General features: G+C 32.6%; 3 protein-coding genes and 1 pseudogene across 14 annotated transcripts in view; 2 read left to right on the top strand and 2 right to left on the bottom strand.

Annotated features, from left to right (window-relative positions):
- Nucleotides 1-7862, top strand: part of hyd (E3 ubiquitin-protein ligase hyd) — a 28247-nt gene extending 20385 nt beyond the window's left edge. For 10 of the 11 annotated variants that reach the window (XM_085193197.1, XM_085193192.1, XM_085193201.1 and 7 more), the window contains 15 exons: nucleotides 192-307; nucleotides 1180-1313; nucleotides 1674-1756; nucleotides 1909-2036; nucleotides 3168-3390; nucleotides 3476-3667; nucleotides 3751-3884; nucleotides 4073-4202; nucleotides 4578-4685; nucleotides 4782-4944; nucleotides 5272-5485; nucleotides 5607-5813; nucleotides 5949-6096; nucleotides 6260-6490; nucleotides 6801-7862. In XM_085193197.1, coding sequence (XP_085049323.1) covers nucleotides 192-307; nucleotides 1180-1313; nucleotides 1674-1756; nucleotides 1909-2036; nucleotides 3168-3390; nucleotides 3476-3667; nucleotides 3751-3884; nucleotides 4073-4202; nucleotides 4578-4685; nucleotides 4782-4944; nucleotides 5272-5485; nucleotides 5607-5813; nucleotides 5949-6096; nucleotides 6260-6490; nucleotides 6801-7013 — 2424 coding nt within the window. In that variant the 3' untranslated portion in view covers nucleotides 7014-7862. The remainder of the gene's footprint in view (nucleotides 1-191; nucleotides 308-1179; nucleotides 1314-1673; nucleotides 1757-1908; nucleotides 2037-3167; nucleotides 3391-3475; nucleotides 3668-3750; nucleotides 3885-4072; nucleotides 4203-4577; nucleotides 4686-4781; nucleotides 4945-5271; nucleotides 5486-5606; nucleotides 5814-5948; nucleotides 6097-6259; nucleotides 6491-6800) is intronic. The other variant, XM_085193196.1, reaches the window with a different exon arrangement.
- Nucleotides 7863-8443: 581 nt separating this feature from the next.
- On the bottom strand, nucleotides 8444-10171 carry Alg3 (Alg3, alpha-1,3- mannosyltransferase). Its single transcript, XM_085193189.1, has one exon. It carries the CDS (start codon nucleotides 9989-9991, stop codon nucleotides 8489-8491), a length of 1503 nt encoding a protein of 500 aa, XP_085049315.1. The 5' UTR covers nucleotides 9992-10171; the 3' UTR covers nucleotides 8444-8488.
- Nucleotides 10172-11099: 928 nt separating this feature from the next.
- Nucleotides 11100-14612, top strand: LOC146534473 (uncharacterized; annotated as a pseudogene). The gene is made up of 6 exons (XR_014878438.1): nucleotides 11100-11565; nucleotides 11637-11781; nucleotides 12639-12775; nucleotides 13082-13145; nucleotides 13803-13914; nucleotides 14286-14612. The product of XR_014878438.1 is annotated as an uncharacterized LOC146534473 (transcript).
- A 273-nt stretch (nucleotides 14613-14885) lies between these two features.
- Nucleotides 14886-17019, bottom strand: LOC146534472 (uncharacterized; the record flags this gene model as incomplete). The annotated part of the gene is made up of 5 exons (XM_085193279.1): nucleotides 14886-15159; nucleotides 15554-15662; nucleotides 16093-16153; nucleotides 16528-16655; nucleotides 16772-17019. Coding segments are annotated over 5 exons (744 nt in total), but the record flags the coding sequence as incomplete, so codon positions are not given.
- Nucleotides 17020-18225: the final 1206 nt, after the last annotated feature.

Below are 18225 nucleotides of genomic sequence, written 5' to 3'. Positions count from 1 at the left end.
TATAGAACATTATTACTTAAAAAGTAAAGAAAAAGCAAAGTTGTTGAAATTTTTATCGTGGTGTTCATCATTAACAAATGATAAGACTAAAAATGTTATTTCTTAGACGGAAATGAATCACTAAACTATTCGATCACCAAGAAATAAATGATGCTTACATTGATCATAAATAACACACTTCTTTTGTATAGGATTTATCGTGCGCCAAGGACAGTGTTACTAAAATGGATATTGACACAGAAGGTGAATATTTATCAGATTCGGATTCCAATGAACCAAGACAGATAACCAGGAAAAAACATCACAGGTAATTTGGTTAAATTAATAATTAATTAATTATTAGAATATCAGGTTCTGGTATTTAAAATAAATTAAGAAAGGACGCAATGCAAGGTCAGTGTTAATCTTAAGATACTAGAACAAATGAGTAATGGTATATTTGGGAAGTAAGTTCACTAGAAATGGAAGATACGAAGATACGAGATGAATGCGAAAAGGCGTATTGCTGCCTGTAACAGGGTTAATGGGGCCATGTCTACATTGATAAGACGGCGAAACGTCAGTACAGCTGCATGTTTGGCCGTAGACAATGCAGTGTTGGCACCGACGCTGTTATACGGCAGTGCAACGTGTGTATTACAGAAGAAGAATGAAAGAAAGATGAATACATGAATACATAATCAAGAAGAATGTGCTCCGCTGGTTTGGGCACGTCAAACAAATGAGTGATGAAAGAATGGCAAACAAGATTTATGATGGAAAAGTGAGTGGTAAGAGGTAAGCGGAGACTTTGGTTGACCTTCGAAAACAGTATCAAAGACAAAGACCACGTAAAAAGCATGAGGACCCCCCGTAAGGCATGTCTGAAGAGGTTGATGACAGTGGACGAAAAAGGTATGTAGAGACCTAGCCTTTGGCGCTTCGTTCCCTCTGACTAACCCGCTAGGGAAACAGCGCGAAGCTAAGTTAATTATTTGATAAATTTACACTGCTTATTTGTCTTGTCTATTAAAGTGCTGCTGGGTTGTATTACCCAGCACACATTACTCATTGGGCAAGTAAAGGACATTGGAGGTTCCATGCTTGTTATATAGGAAATGAATAAAGAATAGGGATAGAATACACATACCTGTAATCATTTTGCAATATTTAAAAACAATGTTTAATTGACTTGTCCAGGCATCCACATACTACACATGGAAGCAGCAGCCACCATGAAGCAGCTGCGTCTACATCAGAGTTCCATACCCTGGTTGATACTGCGTGTTCAATCATTGAGGCTCCTCATCAACAGAATGTTGCTCCTTCGCCAAGTATTTGTGATGCATATTTTTTTTATCGTGTATTTTTAGCATTACGCTATCACGAAGCAAGCGCAGTGGTGAGTTCCGCTACTCAATACGTAATCCTTCAAAAATTTGGAGGAAAGTGAGGAATTGAAACCTCTCAACAAGGAATGGACTGTTCCTAATACTAGATTCCCGGGTTCCCTCTGCCTATCCTGCTATGCGCGGGATACAATGTGAACCTAAAAAAAAGAAATAAATCTTTATTTCGCTCCTTAATTAAACCTTATATTTTGACATATCATTTTATACATGGGAGCCGAATATTTTTCTGTATTTTCAAATATAAACAAAGATTATGTAAAAAAGTATATTTAATTTTTCCAGGTCCTAGCAGTTCAAACGCGGTAGTTCAAGAACCGCGTGCGTCCTCCTCGCGCAGCCCCGGCAAGACCGTTATTGTACGTGCTGTAAGTCACTCCGTTTATTTGGGGGACTTTTTCTTAACAAAATTATGTCCTAAACATTACTTCGATTGGATCACAAATGTTGAGCATATATGCCTTTAAAATATGAATATGTAAACGTAAGTATATTGTACTAATTAAAGTATAATTTACAGGGTGAATTGCTAAGTGCAGCTGATCCTCTAGAATCCCAAGAAATATCGGCACATGTGACAGTAGAGACCACTGGCTTGCCTTCAACGCCATTACTCCCACCACAAGTACTTAATGCGCCAGCACAACCGTGAGTAATGAATATTATTATCATTGTAAATCAGGAGGGTTTTTGCTCAAAACAAACTCTTTGAAAGAACATTGTCTTTTGTTACGTATTTTTTTTGTGTTGTAGCATCGACTATTGTATGTTATTGTATTGCTTGTAGTGTATCACGACATTTTGATTTCACCTTGCACTTGGAGCAGCATTTGACCGTAAACGAAATATTAGTGGCTTGGATACTCATTTGTGAAAATTAATGATTTTTGTTTTAATGACAACAAGCACAAGAAGATGCAATTCGTATGGCAACACAATGTCTTTTTTGATCACAATGAATTTTGGATTCCCTTTTGACGAAAATGTGCCTATTAGCTAAATGTAAAATATTCTTTAGTCATTTAACATATTTAGTAATATAAAGCTATGAAAGTCGAATCGAGTTATGAAATATGAAATTATTCTTGCAATAAAAATGTTTTAACCTATGCCATAAAAAAATGGTAATTTTTTCAATGTCGGCTAAATCCGCCGCTAGTTTAAATATTTTTATTGCAATAATAATTTTGTTTCAATTATATGTATAATAATTACTAGTGGACCCGGACGCGGGTACGCCTGCTTGAACTATAAGAATATTTTCGCGTAGGTCATACTGGCTACATGCCGCCCGAAGGCTAGGTCATTTCGAATCAGTGACATCTCCTTAATTATTTATTAGAATGTTAAACTATAATATCAATCTAGATGAAATGCTAAAAGTGACTATTATATTTATTTTCATAAGGATGAATATCAAAATGTCGCGGTAGCGGTCGCGTAGCGACGACGGTTGTTATTAACATGGCAGAATAAATTGCATGTCAAATTAGAAAGTATTTTAATATATTAGTATAAATGTGTAATGTAATGTTATATAGCCTATAGCACTTCTGAAGAATGCAGCTTTCATACAAAAGAAACAAAGTAAATCGGACCAGTAGATCCAGAGATCTTAGCGTTCAAATAAACAAACAAACTCTTCCGCTTTATTATATTAGTATAGATTATTCAAAATGGAATTTTTCTTCATTTTGTAATATAAAGTATACTCAATATGTATTATATGTACTTATTATGTTCTTATTACTTATTGCTCCCTTCCTATTTGACGTGCAGACGAGCGTGCCCATCACTAGGGGCGTCGGTATCACATGACTTGCTCCTGGGAAGGTGGCGATTGTCACTTGATCTTTTCGGACGTGTGTTCACGGAAGACGTGGGACTCGAGCCTGGATCAGTTGTGGCAGAATTAGGCGGTTTTCCTGTAAAAGAAGTTAAATTTAGACGTGACATGGAGAAATTAAGAAATTCACAACAGAAGGATTTAACATTACACAAGGTATACAATGATTATACATATATATCACTTTAATTATTTTTTTTTCGTTTTATTTTAAATAGTTATAATTGTTTTTTTTTATCAGATGGAGCGCGACCGTGCAAAACTTCTCCAGCAGACGTTTGCGGAGTTAAATACAACATTTTCAGGACAAAGTCGTCGCGCTCATAATTCAGTACAACCACCGCTAGCTGTGAATCGGGTGAAAGTTACATTCCGAGACGAGCCCGGTGAGGGCAGTGGAGTTGCGCGTTCTTTTTATACCAGTGTAGCAGAAGTAAGTTAAATTCTGATTTTTTTTTATTATTCAATCATTGAAACACACGACTTTAAAAATTATATCTTATTGGCAATTTTTAGGCTTTGCTGGCAAATGAGAAACTCCCTCCATTAGAATCAACGACAGGAAGTGGTAGTAATAACAGTGCAACCAATGGTACCTCAGGCTCTTCAGGCACGGCTGCCAGCGGAGCTAGCGGCACCAGCGGCGCGCGGTATATATTTGTGTTAATTAGCTTTACTTATTTATAAGGTTTTCTACATTGATCAATCAGTGTAGAAAAACGTATAATTGCCCAGATTACATGTGTCCGGATTTAATCGCGTTACAATATTTCATAACCTATATATGTATTTTAGTTCTTTAACCTATTTTAAGATTATATTATTATTTATTAAATAGAAGTGGCGCAGGGAGAGCTCGGACAAAGGACAATGCAAGACGTGCGCCAGGGCGACCGGCGCCACGACCTCCAGCGGTACGCGAACCTCGCAGAGTACTTAGCGTTGATGCGCGACCTTACTCGCCACAGGTATGAAAATACATATCTTATGATGAGTAGGGATTGGTGAAAAAAAAATTGAGGTCAGTCGTGGCACAGGGACATAAAGTGTGATTTTAAACGCCCCTGGTTGTAGGTTTGATTCCCATTTAAAGAAATGACATATTTATTAAATTTATAAATATAATGTGTCCATGTCTTCGCTCTGGTGTCGAGGCAAAACGCGGCGTTGAAAAGGATGCAAGTTGAGTGGGCTACTAGTACTAGGTGGCCACTTTTGCAGGGAAAACATATTGATACTTTTCTTGTTTATGATTCACCTGTCTGTACACATCATCTAATAAAATACAAATGTGTACTACATATTGTAGACTTTATTATATTTAACGTTTGCTTGATTTTCAGGCAGCTCCTGGCACAGAAGGTCCAGGTTACAGTGGAGATAGACCAGGAGGCCACAATGAACATCTTACATTACACCAAGCTCAACTGGGTGAAAGATTATATCCTAAAGTAAGACAAAATTTTCAATTTAGTTATTGTTGAATTTTTTTGTATATCATGAGTTGTTTTTTTATGTTTTAATTAAATAATTTTGTTCTGCAATAGGTTCATTCATTACATCCAACGTTTGCGGGTAAAATCACAGGAATGCTGTTGGAATTAACACCAGCTCAGCTGCTTGTGTTGTTAGCCAGTGAGGATGCTCTCAGGCAGAAAGTACGTGAAGCAATGGACCTCATAGTTTTGCACCCGTCAGAAGCAATTTTAGGTATTTTATTTTTATTATATTTGTCTATTTGTATTGTTTAAGATTACGAGATTCAAAACTGCTCTTTAAAATATATTAACGTAATAAGGACAGCATGACTGCTATACGACTATGGTGGGTTCTATTCTCACGCGGAGGAAAGAGTTATTTTCTGGTACCAAGACAATGCACGACGAGAGGCAATCAACTAGAAAATTTTGTGAAAAGTAGGGAACGTGTGATACTTTGTTTCCTCAGCCTATTCTGCTTTTGCGGAACCATAAAGCTAAAAAAATGTTGTTTACATTACAAGATCCCTAGCATTATCTTGTATGTCTCCGTTCTTAGATCTGGACGTATTCTCGCTATCGGAGCGCGGTGGCGGTGGCGGGGGCGGGGGCAGTGATGCCGGCAACGGCAGTACAACCGGCGCCACCTCCTCCAACGCGGCCGCTGACGATGCGGCGCCGCTCTTCTATTCGCCCGGCAAGCACGGGTACTATTCACCGCGACAGGGGCGTGCTACTCCAGAACGTATTAATGCTTTCCGAAATGTAGGCAGGTGAGATGGTGACGCATAATCTCTTGTAACATACTTGGATTTGACATTCTATTAATACTTACTGGTCATAGATATTATAATAAAATATATATATAATATATTTTTTTTGTTCGTTTTTTAGAATCATGGGCTTATGCTTACTGCAAAATGAATTGTGCCCAATGTTCTTAAATCGGCACGTTCTAAAATATGTATTGGGACGACCAGTGCGCTTCCATGACTTGGCATTCTTCGATCCTGTTGTATATGAGAGCCTGCGCCAACTTGTTGTGGATGCGGAAACTGGTGATTCTCACTCCCTTTTTGCTGCTCTAGATCTCAACTTTAGGTAAGGAATACAACTATAAGTATGACGTAAACAACAAAAAGTAAATATTATAGTTGTATATACATAATAATATTATCATATAGTTATTTCTTTAATTTGGCATGATCTGCATTTAACATTGTTTCTATTTTTCAGTTTGGAAATGTGTGAAGAAGAAGGTGGAGGTTGTATAGAATTAGTGCCAGGTGGTCGGGAGATAGAAGTAACTTCACTCAACGTTTACGACTACGTGCGCAAATACGCACAACATCGAATGCTGCTCTCACAGGAGAAAGCACTAGAGGTTTTAATTCTATTAATTATTAGATTAGAGCATTGACATTTAAACGGAACTTTTTTTTGGGTTTTAAATATATATGAACAAATTATGACGAAATTGTATTATATAATAAATCAGAGAAAATCCTGTATTAGTTTATGATTATTATGTTTGTTATATTTCCTAGGCAATGCGAGTGGGAGTTCTTGACGTTTTACCTGAATCTGCTCTGGAAGGATTGACTGCTGAAGATTTACGCCTTCTCCTAAATGGTGTAGGTGATATCAATGTTGCAGCACTAGTTTCGTACACAAGTTTCAATGATGAAAGTGGTGAACCTCCTGAACGGCTAGCCAGATTTAAACGGTGGCTATGGGCTATAGTTGATAAAATGACACATTTAGAAAGACAAGATTTAGTAAGTATTTTTTTATTATTATGGATTAAAACATACATTTATAAGAAGGCTGGAATATTTTATAATTGTGATATCTTTAATGTGTTAAAACTTCCACAATGAAAGTAAATAAAATTGATTGATTTTCCAAGTTTAAGTAGTTTTAGAATACTGAATCCAAAAATTGAGAATTCATATAAAATGTTTAATATTATTGTAATCAATACATTCTAAAGATATGTAAAGTGGCTATTTGTAAAATGTTCATATTTATTAATGGTTAATTATAATGATTTTTCAATTATATTTGAAACAATTAATTTCATTATAGGTATATTTCTGGACGGGTTCTCCGGCGTTGCCTGCTTCTGAAGAAGGTTTCCAGCCAATGCCCTCAGTCACAATCCGCCCGGCGGATGATGCGCACCTCCCCACCGCCAATACCTGTATCTCACGCCTCTACATACCGCTGTATTCATCGCGACATGTGCTCAAGCATAAATTATTACTAGCCATTAAAACTAAAAATTTTGGCTTTGTGTAAATCTCGTTAGCATCGACTACGTATTTTGTTTAGCTATAAGTGCAGTTGTATAAGACTGCCATTGTATCTATGTGTTAGTTTTATGATACTGTATGTCTGTATTTATAGAGCGCCATAAAGTAAACTATGTCAAAAACGTTAGCACTGGTACATACATGATTGTATGATTTATATTCATTTGACGAATATGACTGAAAACTATGTGACTGCAGTTATTTGACTGAATAGTTATATTACAAATGCAATAATTGTCCATTTTGATTGATGGCCCTATATGACAGCACAAGTACACTATATTATTATTGATTAACATTTTAAAATCAGGACTTTTTAAGAATTAGATTAAAATTCCCTATTGATGTATGACCATATTTGGAATTCTTGCTGTTGTACAATACAAACTGAAAGATTTGTCTTTACAATGACATAATATTGAAACTATGTTTATTCAAATGTTGATAAGGTATACTTTGCCAGATAGTAATTTTAAAACATACATTTTACATAGACAGTAATATTCTTTCTTTTCCTACTTCCTTGTGTGTCAACTCATGTCTATAAATACTGCATTTGATTTTTCTTTTGCTCTGTTGATATCTATCGGTTTCTATTAAACTATTTTTACAAGCTTGTTATATAGACAAGGTAAAATTCATAGTGATGGGTATATTGCAAATATGATTGTTTTGGGAATTATGAACAGAGGCAATGGATTCTATTCATAGTGGATTTTGTGATAAAGGAGGAAGTATTATGCGCCTCTATGTTTAAACATAAGATTCAAATTAGATTTCCCTTCGAATAGTTGTATTTAATAAAGTTCATAATAAATACTTCTTAAAATGCTTATATTGTTGTTTTCTTGGAAATTTATTCTCTTGTTACTACCAAAGTGAAGTGAAAGATAATGTATTGATAATTGTCTATTATGAAAAATTTTAATTTATATTTTCATTTCTCCTATGGTGTAGAGGCAAAAGCGAATTCATTCCCTCCTGAATTCAATCTTAACACAAGGTTCCTCATGCGGGATACAGCATGAAGCTGATTTAATTTTTATATTGTACAGTACAATAAATATTAATAATGATACAAATAGTTGGAATTACTGATAAAAAAATTTACAATCTTCAATTGTGATTTTTCCAAGACCTAATTTGGTGCTGATAATTAACTGCATTAAAAAAAGAAAATTTATTTCAATTACATATAAAGCTGACAAGTTAGTATGATTGAATGTATTTATTTTAGGTATGAATTGGCAAAAATTATTAAAATTGCATAGGTTATTTTATTAATCAAACTATACTAAATGTTCATTGTTTTGATGTAACCTGCAGTATCTTTTGGTCAAAGTCAGAGCTTTGGTAATCTCCATTTGAGCATGATGAATCGGCAGGTGAGAGCTTGTAGTAAATAAAATCACTAGATACTTCAAACAACGTATATTGATAAAATTCTGAAATTTACATACATTATTCTACCTTTGATGCCATTTTTAATTCACTAGACATTTTTCTATAAACTCCATATAATATACTTAAATGACATACATGTAATAGTGCACTTGTTATGTCAGTACTCGGATAAGTGTTCCAACAAAGCTCTATGAGAGCTAATATTAAAAATCTTGTGATAACAGCATAACTAGTAGACCATAATAAATAAGGTAGTGTATGAAAATACCATGAATAAAATTGGTAATGTAAACTACGAGCACAAATTATACCAATAAAATTTACCAAAAACATTGGTAAAATAAATAATTGTGAAAGTATATCAAAATTTATGTTAAATGTTTTTTCACTGTCTGAATCATCTATTTTTTTGTGATCAAATGATCTTTTTGTACTTTTTTGTGTTGATGATTTTTGGAGAATTGCTTCAAACGAATTTAAAAATTGTTCTTGCTCTTTTGACAATTTCTCATCATTATTAGTTTGATGTTTGTTTTCAATTGCTTTTTTAAGTTTTTGTTTTCTCTTATTTTCCTTATTCTTAGCATCAATTTGTGGCTGTACTTGTTTCTGGACATATTTTAAACGACAGTAACTCTGATAATATTTTACACACATAGGCAAGAATATAATTAAAAGTACGATATGTATAGAGAGCAACATTAAGTGAAAAAATTTGTTCTCAAATAATTCAACATTTAAAAATCTATAATTAACAGTCCATGTATGATTGAAAACTCTACCTACATCAAAACTGCCTTTCATATATGCAATAGGGTCAACTATTAAAAAGGGCAATCCTAATCCTAATTGTATAACACCACAAATTAGAAGTTGTTTGATAGTACCCTTTAATCCTAAATTTACTAAGTAAAAGAAAAGTAAAGCAGGGGCAAATAATAATATATTCATCTTAATGGAAACAGCAATACTATAAAACACACTGCCCAAATACCAATTAGAATTGAGAAATAAATTTAGAGATGCATATAAAAATAGCATTGCAACTGGATCATTAAACATACGTAATACATGAATTGAGTGTATTCTGTACGAGGTTAATATAGTAATTACAAGAACATACGGAGGAACTTTCCTTGTCTTAACATATATTCGTAATACTAAAGTTAACAATAAAATATAAACCCCAACAAATATGTATTGTGCTACTTTTATATTTTGGCCATGATTTGTTAAATAATAAAATAACGAATAAACATACACGAAACCTGCTGGATATACTAAAGGACCAGTATCTCCCCGAAGTTTACTGTAGTCTAGTGTTCCATTCAGAAATCCTTCACATTCTTGCATATACGCTTTCCAGTCAATTTCTGTATAAGGTACTCTTTCTACTATTAAAATATTAAGAAAAAATTCAGCAACAATAATGATGAAAGCAAGAAATTGCAACTGTGCCGGATTTGTCACTAAGCTTTTTAAATAATTCCACGTTAACAACTTCATAAAATCTTGATAGTATTCGTGTATTCTTTTAATGCTCATTTTGTTCTTCTCCATTATGTTACTTATATGAAATTAATATGGTTTTATCACCAAATACTATTATCTTAACATAGTCTATTTTAAGATTAGGTCAGTAAGCCCAGATATTTGGTTTTATTTTTATATATTAGGTGGTCAACAGCTGCGACGGCGACCTACGTTTATTGACTTTGACTTAATTCGCGAGTGACAGTTTGACATTTGACCACAGAACACATTTGTCATTTACCCAAGAGCACCTGATATTTGACATTACTTATAAATATGTAATTGTATTTTCTAAAAACTATTAATTAAATACTTACCGCACTGGATTTTAAAAAATATATAAAACAATTTTTCTTTTATAAATTTATATTTTAATAAATTTATCACATCTGCCTCATTAATAGTCCTAACTTGCAGATATTAACTGATACAGTACTTTGTTCAATAATTTGATGTTCAACAAATATAATTTGTTATGACCGTCAGGGTGCAGCGAGGCAACGTTTGTAAACGTGGTGGTTATGCGTCGAAACCAACTTACTGTGGTGGCTGAGGCATTAGCCTATTTTATAATATTGAGAGTTCTTTGGGTATAGCACCTACTTTCCCACGCATGCCTCCCAAAACACTGTTTCAGTTTCTTTGAATTTGAGAACTTCAAAAGAAGACACATTTAACAGTAATTCAATTTCAAGATTCAGGTGGTTTCAACAAATAAATGAGAATATCATGCGTCGTCCGAGATCACAGATCACACAGGTCACAGATCGTGTTGGCTTCTTGAAACTCTATGCATTAGTAAACCGTATTATGTAACTGAATTACTGTACTTATTTTACTGACTTACCTGAGCCTAGTGTTGGGACTTAAGGTATTCCGTTTCCCACTTTTCGCCAAATTCTGGAGGCATTACGTTTTGAGTAGCGGAACTTGGAGGAGATTCCTAATTCTATAGTCCTAGCCGCCGATGGTTTGGACATTTGCCCTTCCGTCGAAACAATATTTTTTTTATATTTATACCCGATTGCAAAGGTCTTCGCCTATCTATATATATATGCGCCATTGTTTACATTTACCTTTGTTTCCATTAAACGTTAACTCCACTTGTCATTAAGATCTTACAAATGAAAATTACACACTATTTGTTTATCTTAATAGTAAGACCTAGTTATTGTGTTTGATATTCATAATCTTACGCTTTACAACGACAATTACCCACGTTTCGTGTCGTTCTCAAATATATGGTTACTGGGTCATGGTATCAGTATATAAAGCCATAAACTTTAGCCTTACATATCATTTGAAATTCTAAAAATTATTTATCCAAATAGACGAAGATAGTGAGCTGACAAACAAAATTTAATATTTGTTTAGATAAACTACGTATATCCTAAAAGAACATTCAGTCTCTTAGTTAAATAAAGTAATCATGGCTGTTATCCGAATATCTGCATATAAATACAAGTTTATTTTGAAGAGAGTTTATTTTGAGTTAGTGTAATACTAAGACTTTTCAACATAAACAATAATGAAAATATTTTTGAGCTTTTTATTAAATGTTCTGGTATTTGGCGTGTTCATTAATTGTGATAATGTATTGCGTAAGTGTTTTATGTTATAGTAACTCAGTTAAAATTATAATAATTTTTATTTATTGTAATATATTTTTTAGCCAAAAATTCCCTTGAACAACAAATACTGGGTGTTTTTGATAAATGGCGCAGAGGTGCCGTAAATAATGAATTGTTTCCACTTCCATCGTTGAATTCTATAAATATAAATGGATTACACAGTTACTACGACGGAAGGGGTATTAAGTAAGTATGTGATATAGTGATTTTTTTTATATTTGTATTGGCATATATATAGCCTTAATACATAAGGCTAGTGTAGCGCAGGGGCACAACTGACTGTACTGACTGACTGACTGTAACTGACTGTAAATGCGACAGGTTGTAGGTTCAACTCCTACTCGAGGAAATGATATCTATACTAATATAATAAAGCGGAAGAGTTTATTTGTTTGTTTGTTTCAAAGCTAAGATCTCTGGATCTACAGGTCCGATTTACTTTGTTTTTGTTTTGTATGCTGTAAGCTGCATTCTTCAGAAGTGCTATAGGCTATATAACATTACATTACACATATATATTAATATATTAAAATACTTTCTAATTTGACATGCAATTTATTTTGCCATCCGTCGCCGCCATTCAATAACAACCGTCGCTACGCGACCGTTACCGCGGCATTTTGATATTCATCCTTATGAAAATAAATATAATAGTCACTTTTAGCATTTTATCTAGATTGAAATTATAGCTTACTGTATAACATTCTAATAAATAATTAAGGAGATGTCACTGATTCGAAATGACCTAGCCTTCGGGCGGCATAGTATGAGTATGACCGACGCGAAAATATTCTTATAGTTCAAGCAGGCGTTCAATATTGGCGGTGGCAGAGTTCTTCGCTGAGACGGAAAATGTAGAACGGGAGTATATTTAAAATCAACAAAGAGATAGATCACAATAAGATTAAGAAAACAAAAGGACTAAAAGACACAGACAATCAAAGTCTATGCCGTAGGACTATTTATTAATAGTCTAAATTTAATTTTAAGGTTAAATAAACAAAATTTATTAGGTATTTTAATGTATTTTGTTTTTTATTTAGAGTAATATTTTCCATTGGAGATATGACACTCAGTGGGCTTAATAACTTTTCTGTAGAATCTCTGAATGTGGTTCAGACAGAAACTGCGCTAGATGTATATGCTGAAGTTGATATACCAAATTTAATTTTAAGTGCAGGTAAATTTTATAAAATATATAAGTTGACAGTCGTTCTTACTAATATTATAAAAATGAAAGTTTAGGAGGATGGACATTTATTGAACGGATTTAGATGAAACTTTACTTATACAAGGTGGAAGTGTCAGTGAACCATTTACGGAAGACAGTTAAAAAGATTTAAAGAGATGTTATGCGAAAGTTGAGTGAATGATGGGTATGAATATTAAAAAAAAATGATGGATGTATATTAATATCTTTATGTTGTACATCTGCATAGCAGATTTGATAGATCTTTAAAAATTATGTAATATCTATTTTCTTTAGATACCTATGAACTTCACGGACGAGCTTATTACGTATACCCGTTGATTGGATCAGGGGCAATGAAGTAAGACAGTATTATTTTTTACATTTTAATTATGAAAATACTTTTTTTACTCTTGGTTTACTCTGCTTACCTTGCTATATGCTGGGTACAGCATAAAACTGTGAAAAAGTAGTATAATAATCTAGCGCTATTTAACATCAAACAATATATATTTGTTAACGGCTCTGAAGATACTCTTATCGTTTACCTCAATTGTGTTTACGTTAGCTTAATACATATATTGTTGAGAATTGAGATTATATAGTACATTTGTGTAGTCGTAAAAGGTCCTTGTCATTGTTCAAATATAGAACAAATAATGTATCTGGCACATACCTATAACTATAAATAATAAATAATACAGTTATTGAAGACGTCTTGACGCAGTGGCACAGGCGTGTGACGGTAAAGGCGACGGTTGCGGGTTTGATTTTATTTCTTTGCTTTTGTAACAAGGCAAAATCGGTATTGGTATTGAGTTACATAACTCACACACGCAATGCCTCGAAAAATCGGCGAAAAGAGGGGAACGGAGTGTCTTAACACTATGTCTTTGCCTACCCTACTATGTGCATGCAGCTTGAACGAATTAAATATAGGTATATAAATATATGTAAACTATATTTCTAAACGATGTAACGAAAGCGTAATGCTACACTGATTCATGTGATTTTACAGAGTTGTCCTGAAACATACCACCATTTCAATGGCAATACATTTTGTTAATCTTAATGACACATCTACATCAATACAAGATTTTTCGCTGAAATATAAGATTAAAAGTGTTGAAGTAAGTTAAAAATGTACCTAATATATTTCTAAGTCAAACATTTTTCAGGATTTAAATAACAATCTAACTTTTTTAGATATCGTATGGAAAATTTGATCGTAGCGGGATTCGAACTTGCACCGTTTGGATTTTATTTATGTCTTCTAAAAAATTATTTTCTTCCTTAAATATGAATGAACATTTTAAAAATGCTAAAAATATATAGTAAATATCTACTAAAAGATAATTATAATTATCTTTCGTCACGCTACGTTAAATATTTACACATTTTCAAAAAAAGTATTTTTGTTGTCTAATTATCGAACCTCGTATCATTTTCAATGTTAAAAATGTAATGTATTTATTTCTAATAATTATTTATTATTTATTAGGCGAATTTGGAGCATAGTTCGTGGCCTATATCCCAAATATTGAATAGTGAAGGCGTATCGATATTAGAGAACTTCAACGTGGATATTGACAAGGGGTTGCGGGACTTCGTCGTTCCTTACGCCAATGACTTTCTGGCAAATGTGACAATGAAGCAGTTCCTTAATAGTATAGGCAGATATCAGTCATAAGTCTTATGTGATTCAGGAACCACAAAATAGTTATAACAATATTAATGTAATGTAATGTTTTTAAATTTTATATAACTTCTTATGTATAATTTATTGTTACATATTATATTAATTAAAAAAAAACTACAATTCCCTTAAGATTTGTCTTTGTTTTGAGTGTTTTTTCAGCAAAGGAGACATCGTCATACATCATTCCCTCCCTGAAAATTCTGTCAGTTTTGGCAATCTGAGAGCTGAATTATTAGAGATTTGGTAGAAGTGAGGTATTTACTGAACCTGACAGCACAATCAATCTATACAGGTGGAAGCGTCCGCGCTCCTTTTACGGGAACAGCATACTTATATAAAAAAATATAAATAGTTATATTAGGCTTGTATAGAGTTAAAACTGTGTTTTCATTTAAAGTCTGTATAATATGTTAAAAGTTAAACAGTAAATGAAAACTTAATAAAAACATTTATTTAAGGCTATTTCGAAGAACATCCATCATTTTGCAAGCAAATAATTTTTGACTTGTTCAACAGTGACTTTCTTTAGTACATTATTAATTTGTTTAATTACTTGTCGCGCAACAGTGTGTTTAACTGCTTCTATCATATGAGTGAGTTCTGTCTTTGAGGCTGGAGAAGTCGATGAAAGTATATGCAGTTGATATTTTTTCAAATTGGTTTTTAATAATCGTATCTGCAACAATTTTTGAAAAACCATTAACCATACATTAGTAAAAGTACATATACATATATTTTTCAATAATATATTTTTTTAATTTTATTTTAAGCTTACCATAAGTTGCTGTATGACATATAGACAGATAAAATAATAGTAAACCTCAAAAATACGAGTCCCAAATAATAACTCAATCCTACAAGCATATTTTTCGCTTCAATTTTTTCCCGCACATACAGCAGGGTAGCCTGAGGGAACTCACCCACACAGCACTTAACACTTTGTTTTGCCAGAGCAGTGAATTGTCAATAATTTAAATATAAACATTCAATCGAGAGGGAATCGACCCTAAAAGCACTGCGCCATGACGGGCTCTACAAGCATAACGTATAGTAGATAAATATGTTTGTACCTGTATATCATTGGCGTGAAAACCAACACGCAATCCTTCTATACTGTAAACATTGTGTGTTTCTGTAGCCCACACAATACCACGTACAGTTATACCAGTTATTGTTATCCTATACAATTGAAAGAAGATTACTAAGGGAATTATCAAATATAAACTAAAAAAAACATTATTACCTATTAGATTCTAGTGGAGGTGCGAGAGCAGATTAACTAATTTACTCGTATTGAACGATGAACTAGAGTGAATAAAGCGAAAAAGTTCGAAAACCTAACTTCATGGTGGCCACTACTCGTCGATCGCACTGTACAAATTCATTCTATTTTTTTATGCTATATCTCGCAAATAAAGCAGAGAAGACAGAGAGAATCTAGTGTAAAGACATTTCATTCTTTAATTTCCGTCGAATTGTGGTGGGATTGCACAACCTTTCACATTTACACTCTCATTCTCGTGCCCCAGCGCCACGACTGAACTTGCATATTATATGCCAAACGCATAAACTCGAAAGTACTTATTTAAAAAAAATAGTATATACCTACCTGACTTTTGCTTTGGCAGATACTGGCACGAATCCTAATCGCATGGTGGCCTCAAAAGTTACTTTGGAAATTGACATAACATTAATAATAGAGCCACATAAAGCGTGTTAAATATTTCCATTTTTACATATATATACTACATATTTTTATAATACCTACATATTTTTTATAATACATATTTTTTTAATTGGACCTACTGCCCTGCTAATAAACGTAGATATATTCTATTTAAGTATTTTGATGCCTGATAAATAGCTTTAGGTACATAAAAGCCTCAAAATATGAAATATCCACATTTTTTTTCTCTTGAAAATATAGAGCCATAACGTTTTTTTAGACATACCTACGTGTATCAGACATGTGTCTACGAGACACATTTATACACTAAATGTTTCTAAATAAGTTAATATATAATTAATAAAAACTAAAATTTACCATTTGCATTCAATTGAGGTACTGTTAAATCGAAATCAGTTCTAAGATTATCCATACGTATTTCTATATTATTCAAACAAAAGTGCTTGACTCCAGTTAAACGTATTCTGATGATTACCACGGTCCCACTGAAAACGATCATTTTAGTTTTATCACGTAATATTTAAATGTGTTTAAAAAAGAAAATATCAAATATTTAATTTATTTTTATGGACAAAAATAAAAGAGTGGAATTTTTGCCTACCTGAATGGTAAACCGCTACCGTCCAAATCAATGGCTGGAAAATTTTTACCTACGTACGGGTCAAGAGCAGGCAATGGCGGCACTCCGGTTGAAAAGTTTGAACGAACTTTGTTTATTAGGACATGAGCATTATAAATAGCTTTTTTGTCATATTCCGTCAATGGACGATACCGTTTTGGGATAGGATCTTTTCCTATAGCAATTGAGGTTTTATAAGAATCTAAATCGACTACCTCCCCTGCAACTATAAAAATATAATTTTATGACATTTGCTTATACACCTGTACATTTTTTACAATATTTATGCTTACATAAATTTGCCGTATAAATTATGGAACTAGTTAAAAAAATGCAACACAATAAACAATATGTTAAACTATACATTATGATTATCTCTATAAAAAAAGCAAGAAAAATGGTAGAAATTTGTATTAAATCATTTATTTTTATACACTTAAATTACGTAGGCTACTAAGTAGTCGATTTGAAATATAATTAATACATACAGGAGGATTAAAAAGTGTAATATATATTTTTTATATGTTTGTTTTATTTCTATAATATATGTTTATTAGAATTTAAGCCATTGTGGCTTAAATAAATATATCAAAAGGCATTTACAATAATCTAAGACAAGAATAACCAACCCAAGTCAAATATCTCAATAAATCAAATTGAAATCCTGTAAAAGATCCAATATTAAATGATAAAAAAAAACCCAATTTGTCAGTTGTTAGGTATGTTTTTATGTACTTAGCAAATGATACGCTTAATACTATGTTTATTTTCAATTTATTTCATCATACTATATAAACTGTTCTGCATTTTATAACGTCTGTATACATTGTTTTCATTTAACGGTTAATTAATATAATGATTTTTTAGCATGAAAAATATAATTTGATTGTTAAGTACGTTATTACATATTACGTATTATTAAATGCTTGATTACCACGTGTACCTAATACTAAATTTAAGAAAATTTTAATCATTTTTATTTCAAATTCTAAATAAGATTATACTTTCCTTTAACAAATAATATTTTTTTGATTGACACCTCTTATTAAGATAAGCCTTGCTAAATATTATTATTGTATTTGTTTGAAAATCATAATTCAAGAATGAGAAATATTTAGATCCAAACACTAATAGTTTACGCGCAACTGAAAACCACTCATATTTTTTTGTAATAGAGCTTTTTAATACAGTACTTAGATATTCATGCCCTTCAACTACATTCGAACGCATTTTATCCTGTCATATGCAAAAAGTCCGCCAGGACCACGCGCCCCATTACCGCCACTTTACGTCAACAATGTGTCCGAAGGGGTTTATATTTTCATTAATATGTGTATATAATTATTCGGGAATTAATAACCTTGCGATCGTTTGTGAAAGTCAGATAAATTAAGAATATTATTCAGTAAAAAATGATATATAAGTAAGTGTTTATT

The sequence above is a fragment of the Heliconius melpomene genome, chromosome 11 (genome assembly GCF_056956725.1).
Source record: "Heliconius melpomene rosina isolate 202511_hmr_F chromosome 11, ASM5695672v1, whole genome shotgun sequence".
NCBI classification, from domain to species: Eukaryota; Metazoa; Arthropoda; class Insecta; order Lepidoptera; family Nymphalidae; genus Heliconius; species Heliconius melpomene.
Note: the sequence above shows the minus strand (reverse complement) of the source record. Positions and strands in the feature narration are given on the sequence as shown.